The 13,786-nt window shown below is 40.6% G+C and overlaps 1 protein-coding gene across 4 annotated transcripts in view; it reads left to right on the top strand.

The window, feature by feature from the left end:
- Mfhas1 (malignant fibrous histiocytoma amplified sequence 1) overlaps window positions 1–13,786 on the top strand; it is an 88,218-nt gene that overhangs the window by 21,847 nt on the left and 52,585 nt on the right. The window contains exon 2 of one of the 4 annotated variants that reach the window (XM_027391250.2): window positions 14–1,736. The exons of the other annotated variants lie outside the window; for them this stretch is intronic. Coding sequence (XP_027247051.1) covers window positions 14–30 — 17 coding nt within the window. The 3' untranslated portion in view covers window positions 31–1,736. Of the gene's footprint in view, window positions 1–13; window positions 1,737–13,786 lie in introns of those variants that run through there. 4 annotated transcript variants of the gene reach the window in all.

Here is a 13,786-nt window from a genome sequence, read left to right as displayed (position 1 = left end):
CCGTCTTTTTCAGGTTGGCTGGCTGGATGATTTTCCCCACAGCTCTTCTGTCCGGACAGCCAACTGGCAGACTGGATAAGGCGGGTGGGGATCTCTATTCTGAGGTAGGAATAAACCCTGCCCTAGTTTTCCTCTCTTCCTGAGTCAAATAATAGAACTCCAATTGTTTTATATAAGCAGCCGTTTTGGCCTATGAAAATTAAAATTTCCCAAGATACTGAATATCTGATTTGGGAGCACAAAGTAGGTAGACTAAATGGCCAGCCAGTCTAAGAGTAGCAGCTTAATTTCCCTAATAATTAGTAGAAATTTCTGGGACACTTCAGACAGCTCCGCTTGAGTATTTGAGGGCTTGACAGGAACTTGATATAATAATGTACCTGGTAGTCATTCTCTATAACTCAGGGTTTCCAGATATAAATAAACTAATGTCATGCATCATCAGTGTGACCCAGGGTTTTCCTGGGTGGTGCTTCAAATTGGGGTCCCATTCTGAGTTAGGATCACCCCAGCCTTCATCCTCTCTATCCCCTGAATCTGTGGTTACTTACTTATTTTTGTTATATCCCAGCATTCTCAACCTCTGTCTTTTAAGTTTATTATCTTAAACTAAGTGGATGTATAGTTTCTCAACTTCTCATTTTGAGGACAAAACAATCTTTTTATAATTTTAGATTTTTTTCCTTAGATGGAATCCTAATTGATTTGTTCAGAAACAGGATATCCCTTTGAATAGCTAGCATGCAAGTCCTACATAAAATCACAAGAGACCTCAAGAAATATTTTAGATGAGAAAATGTCAGTGCTTTTATGTAAACTATATATGACACCATCTCCTTTCAGTCTGTCTGTCATCTGCCCTTCCTTCTTCCTCTCTCTGGAGTCTTGTATTAGTTACTTTTCTAGTTGCTGGAACAAAACCGAAACAACTTAAGGGGAGAAGCATGAACCTGCCAGTCACATTGGGTCAATCCTCTCAGAGTAACAAGAAGGAATGCCTACCCCTAGTAACCTACATCCTCTAATTGCATACCAACGTCCTTTCCCCTGGTCCCTAGCCAAGGATCATGCATTTAAAAGCAGGTGCCCATGGAAGACAGTTTACAGTCAAACTATAGCCAGCATGTAGGTGAACTTGCACTAATGTCTATCAAATGACCCAAGCCCAAGGACCTACAGCTGTTACATGATAAGTTTTAAAACTATCCCATAGGTGGATAAAAGCTGACATAATAAACATATTTGAGTATTTTAAGACAAAGAAATTTTTAAAAGTTATTCTGGTGGTTTGAATAAGAATTGCCCCCATAGGTTCATATACTTGAATACTTGGTCTCCAGAGAGTGAAACTGTTTGAAAGGACTAGAAGGATTAGAAGGTGTGTGTAAAGAAAGGTAACCATACACGGAATATGGGTACAGATTAATTTATTAAGGGGAAATCACTTACACAAGGAACCGATGACCCAGATTGGTGCTCCAGTCTCAGCAGCTCTCTGAGGCCTAACCAGAACCCGACAAGAGGGCCAAGTGCCCCCCCCCATCTTTATCACACACACACCTTACATACCTGTGGCCATGCCCAAACAGGTGTGGTCAGCGACACAGGTATATAGAGGTCTCTCCCTACAGGTGTGGCCTTGTTGGAGGAAGTATGTCACTGGGGGTGGGCTTTGAGGTTTCAAAAGTCCACATCAGGCCCAGTTTCTCTCTCTCTCTCTCTCTCTCTCTCTCTCTCTCTCTCTCTCTCTCTCTGCTCTCTGTCTCTCTCTCTGCCTGAGGATCAGGATGTAGAATTCTCAGCTACTTCTCCAGTACCATGTTTGCCTGAGTGTCTTCATGCTCCCAAACATGATGATAATGACTAACCCTCTGAAACTATAAGCAAGCTCTTAGTTAAATGTTTTCTTTTATAACAGTTACCTTGGTCATAGTGTCTCTTCATAGCAATAGAGCAGTGACTTAAGACCAATGAAGAGTCAGAGTCATGGAAAAGGACATCTTACTTCTTGGTGAGCTGGGAAGTGGGCCGATGTCCTGGCCATGGACTGTTTCCGTTGTGTTTGAAATGGAAAAGGCTTTGTTCACCCATTTCATTGCCTATAGGCAAAAGTGGCTTGGGTGAGGTCTAGATTCTGAACTGAACCAACATGGTCTAGCTTTAGGACCAGCATGCTGGGCCAGTGATTCTCTGAGGCAGGTCAGAAATAAAAGTATGCTTCTCTTATGGTGAAAACAGAGATTAGAAACCTTTCAGTGATGTCATATAGAAAAATCCCAAGACTAGAGACCAAGTATTGAGGGGGTCATGGCTGCAGTGAGAAGGGAAAAGTTGTAGTTTCCATATATATCATGGCTGGGATAAGAAAAAAATGTGCTAAAAATATAGGTGATGTCAACTGGATAGGACATCTTTGTGCCTTATGTAAGCACATGTGTAGAAGGAGCCTCTGGGAACATAAAAAGAACAAATGATGAGAGAGCTATAGCATCAATTGGAAGCCATATTGAATACACTCCACTGAGAGCGAATGGGCCCTGGAAACCAGTCTATAGTAAGTGAGTGATTTAAAAACAAGAGTTCTAAAGTTGGATACCTCACTACCTGTTATTACTTAGTTTGAAGCTATAGTTACCTACACATTATGATATTAAGTATAGACAGATTGGCTTGAAATATGTAGCCTATGGGTTTGGTCAAAGTTGCAGGTATTCTATAGGAATGGGCATTTTCAATAATCGAGGCTGAAACGGACACCTGTATCTATGAAAAAATAAACCTTGTCCCATAGCGAACACACAGATTAACCTGAAATGGATTACAGATGTAAGTAAAACATCCAAGATTATAAGAATATATGGGAGAAACATTTTGTGATTTTTTTTATAGACAAAACTTACTGTGATTTTTTTTAAAGCAGACCTTAGTTTTTATAATTGTTTGAGGTTCACAGCAAAATGTATTAAGGTAAAGCAATTTCCTTTGTGCTCAAATGTCACCGAACATGCAGCCTTCAGGATGAACATGTTAACTATGACAGACCTATACTAAAAAGGTCATTGTCACCTTGATTCCATAGTTCATGCCAGGCATCACTATGTGTATTTCCTACATACAGTGAAATGTCCAATGACATGTATTTACCATGTTTACTGAGTGGTTTTCCTGCCCCAGAAATCCTGTATACTCAGTCCATCCTTCCTAACTAACAATAAATGTTGGCTTTTAAATGTAGAAACTAAGAAAAAATATGGTTATCAAAATTAAAAAAACAATGTCCCTCAAATGAACTGTTAAGAAAATGACCAGGCAAGTTTCAGCTTGAGGGAATATGCTTGCAAAACACTTACCTGGTTTTATAAAATGAAAAAGTAGACCTACAACTCTTTTAAAATTTAGCCAAATGGATTTGAAGAGTTTTGTCCCTAACTCTGATGTCGTAATGGGAAGTGAGTGGTATAAAAAGATGCCATGGTGAGTCATTAGAGAAATGTAAACCTAGGAGGTGCCACTACACACTCTTTCCATGGCTGAGATGCATAGAAAGTGTCAGGGCAGTGTGTACTGGGACTTCTGCATCATGGTGTTGGGAGTGGAGAATAGTGTAGACACCTTGAGGAAACCTGTTGGTTTCTCACGAAGTTAAAACTACATTGACCATGTAGCCGATGAATTCATTCCTAGGTGTTTTCCCAAGGGAAATAAAAGTCTGTGTTTAAAGATGATGGCCATAGATATTCCTAAAAGATTTGTTGTTGTTGTCTGATAATCATACACTAGAAAAGGCTTGCTTGGTGAATGGTAAGAAATTGTGACTATGTACCATGAAAAGACAGTGCTGAGACAGAGCCCAGATGCATCTCAGAATTATAATCCTCTGTGGCAGAAACACACACAGAAAAGCACATACTGTGTGCTTTCACTCACATGGAATTCTAGAAGACTCAAAGCTGCTGTAGTGACCAAAGTCACTTCAGGGACTGATGGCGTAGGAAGGGAATTGGCTACCAGGGTTACAGGGAACTTTGTGGGTACATGGATGTACTATATATCATGATCATGTTAGAGATTGCAAGACTAGATATGTTTGTCAAAACTCTTCAAATTCAACACTTAAAAATTATTGAATTTTATTACACATACATTATTAAAGTTACTTTAAAAGTTATGGTCTGGTTAACATAATTTCCTTAGATATTTGACATATGCCCCCCCCCACACCTTTAACATTCGCTTGGCTATGTCTCTGCTATAAACTTCCTATGTAAAGATTTTGCCAAAGGGAACATTGATATTAGAGACATAGCCAGATTGCCCATCTGAGATTGTGGGACTGTGTTCTCTTAGGTTTAAGCAAATGGAACCATTGATATCCAGTTACTCTTAAAAAAATAGTTCTTCTTTTATTTATCATTATTGTGTGCTGAAGACACACATACTTTGGAGTGCCTGTCAAGGTCAGACACCAGCTTCATGGGGACATTTCTCTCCTTTCACCTTCAGTGCTCTCAGATGGTCAGCCATGCAGGACAAAGCCTCATGACCTGCTGAGCCACCTTGCTGGTTTCAGCTTGCTGGCCCAGTATTCAGCCAGTTTGACCCACCAAAGCAGCAAGTTCAGGACTTTAACCAATGAAAGGACTTTTGTTTGCTTTTTAATTCATTGCCAAAATGATTATATCTCACAGCTGTACTATTATTAGTTTTAATTAATAATATTTTGTGTGTGTGTGTGTGTGTGTGTGTGTGTACACAAATATGTTCATGTACTGCTGATACAAAAGAAGGTGTTAAAGCCCCTGAAACTAGAGTTGTATGTCATTATAAGCTGCCTAATGTCGGTCCTGGGAACCAAACTCAGATCCTTTGCAAGAATAAATTTAGCCCAATTTGGGGGGTTTAAAAGACATTTTTAGGGCTTTGGTTTTTGTTGTTGTTGTTGTTTTAATTTATACATTTTTATTTTGCCTCATTACATTTTAATTGACTTCAACATATTTTACACAAATGCACATTCACACACATACACACAGGTATGCACACACACATAACTTTTAGGACATTCTACTTGGAGTACAGTAGATTGACATAAAGTTGAATCTAATGTTGTCCCACTCCCAAATTTAGATGATTAAGTTAAAAGACATGTAAAGATTTTTGTCATTCTTAATAAGCCAATGTGAAATACAGCTTTCAGTCATTGTGTGTTTGTTATCCTTGGGAGAATTGTTTGGGTTTCAGACTGAAGCAATTAGCAGTTCTGGATTTCCTTGCATACATATGCATAAACATGTATGCACATGAGCCTGAAGAAATGGAAAGAAGATTGGTGATTCAGTTTGCTTGAAAATTAAAACCGTCTGCCAAGAGCAAGCTCTTCTCTAAGCTTTCCAGAGAAGTCTGTGTGGTTTGTCAGTCCTTAGAGGGTGACCTCACCCTGGCAGGAACCTTTAGTTACTAGTTGAACACATTGAGCATTAGTCCTATGAGATGGTTGGGATGACCTCACAGTATCTCATTTGGAGGGAAACTAACCTTGGGAAATTGGCTGTCACTCTATTCTGAAACCTTATTTGCCATGGGGAGGGTAGAGACTACACTTAGCTTCAAATGAAGAGTCCTGGAAATGAATGGAGACATACTTAGAGAGGTTAGTGTGTCCACACTGATCAGCTTGATGCCATGTTTTCATAGATCACTGATAGAGAGCCATCCACCAAGATGGAAATGGGTGAAATGAACCCTTTTATGTCCCCAATGGTGGCAAATGTTCTTCTCTTTTTCTAATAGCTACATACAGGACTAAAGACACGGTGGTGACTATTATCTCGGTGTGTCTCATTGAAGCCCAGAAATCAGGTGACACTGTCCACAAATAGTACATAGCAGCCTGTTGTCTTTGGATATGTGCCACAGAAGGGAGTTCTGGGTTCCTGGGTTCAATACCAGCATCACAGGAAAATGCAAAAATACAAAATATAACAATAAAAAACTAAAACCCTTTAGTGCCACATTTAACTTCAGTTCCAAGAAATACTGTAAAACATACAAAAGATTACAAAATAGAAAGTTTTGTGTGCTTTTTTTAATCTTTTGAGAGAAAATATTTTTAATGTAGTTATATTCTTTTCAGTTGTGTAGACTTAGTCTGTGATTGTAGAGTCTAGTAAAATGAATCGGCCACTGTTGTCCCTTTAGCTTTCATAATTGGATGTGCATTTAATTGGTTAGATTTTCTTATATTAGAAATTTGAATGTTCTTTCACTTAATAGAATGATCAACTGGTCATAAAAAGAAGTATAAAAATAGTAATTTTGTATATTTAGATTTTAATAATACAAGGACACCCAAATCTATTTTGGTTTTAAAAAGCCAGATTCTATTTCATAGTGTTATTATAAGGATTAAATAAAGTCATTTGTGTAAAAGTGTATAACAACATTTGTCATGTAGTATTTAAAGTAGTGCCTTCCTCCTTCCTAGTCTCTCTCTCTCTCTCTCTCTCTCTCTCTCTCTCTCTCTCTCTCTCTCTCACTCACTTTTATGTGCACAGGTATTTTGCCTGCCCATATTTTTGTCCACCACTTAGATGTCTGGTGGCCACAGAGACAAGAGGGCAGATCCCCCCTGGATCTGGAGTTATGGAGCATCATGAGCTGCCATGTGAGGACTAGGAATTGAACCTGGGTCCTCTGGAAGAGTAACCACTGATCCTAACTGCTGCACCATCTCTCTAGCCACCCTTTCTGGTTTCTTAACTTCCTGCCCAACCTTTCCATCCTCCCACACCTCAGCTGCATTCAAATACTATTGCTTCTAGATGGGCCAAGGATGCCAGACTTGCAGAGCCCTCATACCCACTAGTTCTTGAGTTGGAGTGTTTTGTTTTGTGTTTCTTTGGTAGCCAGGCCACCCAGGTCTTCTTCATAAGGACTTTTAGGAAATGGGTGCTGGGGGGTGGGGATAGCAGTATGTGTGTGTCATTGTGTATGGGCAGGTCAGCAGGTGGAGCTTGCATATACATAAAGCTTGCTTTAAGCTTTAGCTACTTGAAACATAGATTTTTAAATGTTACTTTCTGTTAAACAAGTGTTAAAAGGCCGTCATATATAAAGTGAGTTTAGAAAGCCCAAGACTAATTTTGAATTTACTTTTAATTAATACTTTAAGGTTCATTTCAGTTAGCAGTTGTCTGTACTCATTTAACAAAATTTTATACACATACTACTTATATGTTATATATACACTGTACACACATACACTATATATGTATATTTATACACACATACTTCTGTGGTTGAAGGGACTGAATAAGAGAAAGAATGTCCTTAAACCCAGGAAATTGTCTTTGTTTCAGAGTAGAAAAAGCTGGTGTATTATTGCCTGGAAGATGTCTCATTTTGGAGTTGGATATTGAAAATTGCTCTAAAACTTAGCCTGTGTTGGTAAGCCAGCAAACACTCTTCTGACTATCTTACACTAAGGCAAGAGGGCCACATCTGGAGTTTATTTGTTGATCTCTTATGACATTTCTATTTAAACTTTACTCCTTTGAAATAGTGAAAAAAAATTCCCTCTTCACTGTTTAAAATGGGTTGGATTTGTTCAGGGGCTTTTAAAGGTTTGTTTTAAAATTTGTAATTGCTATCCAAAATGTTTTCCTTTGTATTCTTTCAAACAGAATGTTATAAAGGTTCTCACACACATGCATATACAGAGTTTGATTTAAAAAAAAATATTTGGTTTGGGGTAAATTGTAGTGTTGGGTCCCTGAGAGATGAGAACTTAGATATACTTCTCTTTATCCACTAGAGAATCAGACTAGCTGTAGGGATGGGGTATAAACATTTCCTGTGTAATAAACTATAGAGTGTTTGTGGGGACTCTGGCTCCTAGGGTCAAGATTTTGTGCACACCATTCATTGACATCAAGTGTTGGGACATTTTCGGTGAGGCCATATATGGGGAACAGACTAGGTTAGTATTTACATGCCCCGAAGCAAGATCTTGTGTGTAAAATAGTGTGAAGCTAATTATTCAATTACCAGACCTGAAGCACTGGTGTGTATTTGAGCCTTGCCTGATGCTCATAGCTATTGTTCTGCTGTTAACTGTGGTTATGGGAACTCAGCAGAAGCCGGTACACTACCTGTCACTTCCAGCAACTTTTCTACTCTGGTGTCTTATGAGCAAACCTGGATTTTTGAGAGTGAGATCCAAATTGAGGTGGTTTGAGGCCCAGGGTGCCCTTCCAGGTAAAGTATTTCTGTGCCTGGCTGTGTACATCACACCTGCCCTGGCATCAGGGCAAGGACTAATGTGAGCTTGGGATAGGTCATGGCAGCACTGTTCTTGCTTGACCTCACCTGGCCAGTCTCTTTTGGTACCTTGCCCAGTACTCATGGCTTCTGGTGTGAAAAAAAGCTGGAGAGGTTCCATCTGTGGGGCCCAAATCTCCTTTCAGAGTCATGTATGCAAAAAGTTTTGGGGGAGCTGGGCAGTGGTAGCACATGTCTTCAATCTCAGCAGTAGGGAGGTAGAGGCAGGAGGATAAGTTTGAGGCCAGCCTAGTCTACAGAGTGAGTTCCAGGACAGCCAAGGCTACACAGAGAAACCCTGTCTTGAAAAGCAACAACAAAAAAACAAAACCAACCAAACAAAATGTGTGTGGGCAATCCCTTTCTTCAGCAGAAGTGATAAAGACTGGCTTCTAGAATGTACCCAAGTCAGGTAACCATCCAGGCTGTACATACTAGCTCTCAAAGTAGGAAGTGATTTATTTTATATCTTGTGTGTGTTTTTCAATTTTTAAAAACTTTTAATTACTATTATTTTAATATATTATTATTTTAACTATTAATTAAACTTTTGAATGGATGTGTGTCTGTGTGGGTTATATGAATGAGTACAGTTGCCATGGAAGAAGTTGCCAAAAGAAGACATCAGATCCCCTAATAGCTAGTATTATAGGCAGTTTTGAGGTGCTGAGCAAGGATGTAGGGAACTGACCTCAGGTCCTCTGTAAGAGAAGTTAGTATGTACTCGTAACTACTGAGCCATCTGTCTAGCCCCATCCTTAAGTTTCTCAGTATATTTAATGACCAGTGTGCTCTAACTCCCTTCACATGACCTTGGCAGCAACACCATCCTGGCAAAGGGCCTTGTTCATACATATTTTTAGTTATTGGGTGTGGGGCCTTGTATGTGAAGTAGGTGTGGAATTAGTAGATACCTATTTTTCTCACCCAGATGACCCTTTGTAATAGCATGAATTTATTTGGCCCCCATAAACTCATGGGGGGCAAGGCACTTTTAGGAGATCTGGCTTTGTTGGAGTAGGTATGGCCTTGTTGGAGGAAGTGTGCCACTGTGGAGGTGGGCTTTGAAGTCTCATATATGCTCAAGCCATTCCCAGTGTCTCAGATCACTTTCTATTGCCTACAAGTCAAGACGTAGGACTCTTAGCTACTTCTCCAGCACCGTGTCTGCCTGCACACCACCAGGTCCCATCATGATAATAATGGACTGAACCTCTGGACGATAAGCCACCCAATTAAATGTTTTTCCTTTCTAAGAGTTGCCATGATCATTGTGTGTCTTCACAGCAATTGAAATCCCAACTAAGACATCCTTCAAGCAGCCACCACAGGCAGACCATGGCTCTTGTCTTGTTTTTACATAGGTTAGTGGGAGTTTCAGAAACTGCAATGTGCTTTGGAGCTTGAGTCTCATGCTGTGGGGTTTACTCTGGAAGGGTGAGGGGTGGCTGGAGTACAGTCATAGGAGACCATTTGGGACACTTAGAAGGTTTATGAATTAGGTTCCAAGGATCTGCAGAATACACAGAATTAGTAAATTCTGTAATGCTTATTTCACAATGAGGGATAAGAATGTTGGTGGGCGTCTAACTTAGGACTTGATTTTTTTCCTTCCCTTCATTCCATCCTCCTGAAGCGAGGAGATTTGCTAAGTGCTTCTAACCTACTACTATGGTAGCTTGCTCACTGTAACTTCTTTTGGAATAACCCCGAGTTGTTCTCAGATCTGATTGATTGTCACACCCGCATTGAGCCCCATGGGGGCCAGATGTAGTGGAGGATGGGCTGTCCGCCTGTGTGGATGTAGCTATCATAGGGCAGGAAGTCATCTTGCCTAGTAGAAGATGACCCACCACCCCCTGTGCTTCCCAAACTGGGCTGTGTGTTGCTGTTCCAAGGGAGCATTCAGTTCTTATTAGTGATCTGCTTGGGGATGATGGACTTTATATAGAAGCTTCACTTTGTCCAAAAAAGATACTTTATCATCAAGTATGGGACGGTAGCTCTTTATAAGCCAGAAGTCTTGTTTAATGGAAGGCCTTGAATCATCCTATTTTCCCATCTATTTTATATTACCACAAATGTTATGGTGAGGTTAACTTCCAGTATTTGTTTAAGCACCTTCTCTGGTTAAAGTGTTGGTGAATGAACAGGGAAAAATAAGGCAAGAGGATGTCGTTAGCTAATTAATGGGGCTTTGCTTCAAGTTATTTTGCAAGAGGCCTTGTGAGCCTTTAACTTCCTGTTCCCTAGTTGTTTACCAAAGTCTGAAAATATTGCTTTACATTACAATATGGTCTGATACATTTGCCTAAACAGCCAAATAGGTTTTCATGTTTAAGTAGCAACTCTACTTTAGATTTGGAGAGCTGTTCACTTGTATCCAGATCTCACATTTTGTTTGTTTGCTCAGTTGTTTTTTCAAGGCAGGAGATTACTTTGTAGTCCAGACTGGCTTGGAACTCACAAAATAGCCCACCAAAGTTGCCTCTACCTCCTGGCTGGCAATCCTCCTGCCTCAACTTCCTGAGTGCTGGGATTACAAGAGTAAACCACTCCTTTTCTTGAGTATTACTGTTACACATATATGCATATATCCATATATAAATATATAAATTGAGCATATATAATATTTACATATTATATAAAATACATTCTTTTGAGTCTGTTTACAGTTCTTGAATATATATATTTTCAAGGCTGACCACTTGGTACTGGATAACCAATTAGGAACTGATTCTTGAGGACAGTTAATTCTTCTTGTCTTAGGTTGTTAATTGCCTGTAATTCTTTGTTTAGGGTGGGAACCCATGAAAATTTCCACTTCCAAGTTAGCTTGTCTATTGGTATTGTCATTGTTCAAGTATTGTTTAGGCAGCCATGTTGTTGAGCTTTCATGGGTGTTAGCATTCCTGTCATTTCTAGGGAACATAATCTCAAAGCAGACTTTGATGTTTTTCCCCCTTGAGACAAGGTCTTACTATGTAGTCCCAGCAGTCCTGGAACCCGTTATGTAGACCTGGCTAGCCTAGAACTCACAGAGAACCAGGGACTAAAGGCATGTGCCACCATGCTTGGCTTTAAGTAACTGTTAACCTTTACCAACCAATATAGCTAATAGTTTATAAATGCTAACCAGTTTCTAGCCTGTGGTTTTCACTAGAGCTAAGTGTTTACACTTTGACTTTTATCATTGGTAGTTTTGAATCTAGTCAAGATAAATGGTTCAAGTACAATGTCTTCCCTGGGAAAGGTGTGGTATTGGATGTCAGTGTTGTTGGACATGAAGATTTCAGAGTGTGAAGGCTTACGATACTTATTTTCTTTATCCTCCTGAAAGGTTTCAACCATCCTGAGAAAAGGCCAGTAGCCTTTCTGAAGATCTGGTTGCTCTCTGTCTCAGAGTATTTCAAGGAAACGTACATTTTCTCAAAATGGAATTTCCCCTGGGTCATACCAGGCAACGAGGGCTTTTGAGCCATGAGTTCTCCCAAGACTTGATTGCCCTTGCTAGAAAGTAAAGCCATCTCCCTTTACCTGTCTGTTGTTTCACAAAAGGCATCCTTTGACATAAAAGCATAGCTTCCTTTGAGCACAAAGCAGTCACCACCTGGGCTGTTCATTCCTGGAGTGCAGTCAGTGTGGGACTGGGGCCGAATGGCAAGGAAGCTGCAAAGGAACAAACTGGCCTAGAGAAAGACCCTCAGGATAACCCTGCCTTCTTCTTACAGGCAGACACACATGTGCACACACGTCCACCTGCATGCCTGGGCTGGCGAAGGAATAAAAGTCAGTGAACTGTGGACCCACAAGGTTACTTACTGTAGGGTGTTGTTCTTTGAGCTTGGTACCTTTCCCATGCGTGCTGTTAGAAGGGTAAATTCAGCCACTTAGTAATTAAGAGGAAATAAGTATAATAGTGGTTGGAGTAAATCTCTCTCTACCTTTAGTGTGTATGTGGGGGCAATACTGATTATCTGATTCAGCTATCTTCTCCTAAGCCAGTATTACAGGAAGCCACTCAGCCCTGCTTGGTGAGAGCCCTGCTGTGGACAGTCATCCCTTTGTGCTCAGCAGCCTGCCTGCTGGTGCCTTCCTAATGGGTTCTCTCTGCTTTTGTTAGCTTTGAAGAGAAAAGTGTTCATGTGAAGACCAAAAGTTTTGTCCTCTCTCTGTAGAATAACTGATTTATTGTTTAAATATAACCTACCCTTTGATGTGCCAGTAAGCTAACCTTCGCCTTGTGCACCATTCTGATATTCCTGCCCAGGTTAAACAATGATGTAATGTTGATGTCCTCATGAGTTCCTTTTGCATTGGTGGGTTTTTATTTTTCTTCCTTAGCTTGGAGTGCACTTTTTGCACTTTGGACCCCACTTTTTTTTTAAATCTTCTTTATTTTGAAGCCTAATTGACTTCATTGTAAAATGGAAAGAAAGGAGTCATGCCTTTAAAATGGCTAACATGGTTCAGCTGCATGTGAATCAAGGTCATGTTCCTTTCTTTGAAGACCAGTGGGAGTGCTATTATGGCAACTGTTGTAGATGTGATTGAAGATGAGATTTCTACAGGGCACACGTGGCAGTTTCAGATCCTTTGGTGCCAGATGGGACACCCTGTGAATGCAGTTGGAAGAGATACAAGCAGGGCATTAGCCAGTGCAGTTCAGGGCTGAAGTGTGGGCCACAGTGCCTTTCCCAGCAGCTCCTTATCCTGTGTCTAATTTATGACTTTCTCCTCCTTATATTTGGTCATGGCATGGTGAGCTAGAATCTAGAGTAGATAATGATATTTATACATGTTAGATTTCTGCTTAAATTAGAAAGAAAGAAGGAGGAAGATGAGACATGAGAACAAGAGAATACATTAACCAGTTTATTATAGGGCCGGAAAGCTAGCGAGAGAGAAATAGAAGAACAGAGCACGACACAGAGTAAGAGAGAAGAGAGACAGAGTTAATGGCTGACCACCATGGTCGGTCGCAAAAGAAAGAGAGAGGCAGAGAGAGAGAGAAGAAGAGAAGCAGAGAGAGGGAGGCAGAGGAAGTTGGAACTTTTAAAGGAAGATCGTGCATGCACACTGAGGTTCAACACATGTGCAGAGTCCTAAGGCAGGTCCTTAATGTGTGGGCATGTCCCTGTGCATGCCCACCCATCGTTAGGGGGTGGGGTCAGTCTCTTGAAGAGGTATGGGCAGGTCAGCATTAATGCCTGAACCTTTCATTCCCATCTTATTATTTTAAAAGGTGGGGTGTTAGATGTGGCAGGTTAAGAAATAGGGCGTCGAATTCTCAAGACTGCTTCCTGCTGACCTGGGGGTGGGGGTTGACCATCTTTGGGAGACCTGAGAAAGCTGGGATGCTGCCACATCCTGGGGTAGGTGGTTGTTTCATCGAAGTCCAGGCTGTGTGGAACTCCCTGGCACCTGTTAGACTTGGCAAGATGCTGGCAGAGCAGAGGACAAGGTT

This window comes from Cricetulus griseus, assembly GCF_003668045.3.
Source record: "Cricetulus griseus strain 17A/GY chromosome 1 unlocalized genomic scaffold, alternate assembly CriGri-PICRH-1.0 chr1_1, whole genome shotgun sequence".
Classification (NCBI taxonomy): domain Eukaryota; kingdom Metazoa; phylum Chordata; class Mammalia; order Rodentia; family Cricetidae; genus Cricetulus; species Cricetulus griseus.
The sequence above is the reverse complement of the archived record's forward strand: the minus strand, read 5'-3'. Positions and strand labels throughout refer to the sequence as shown.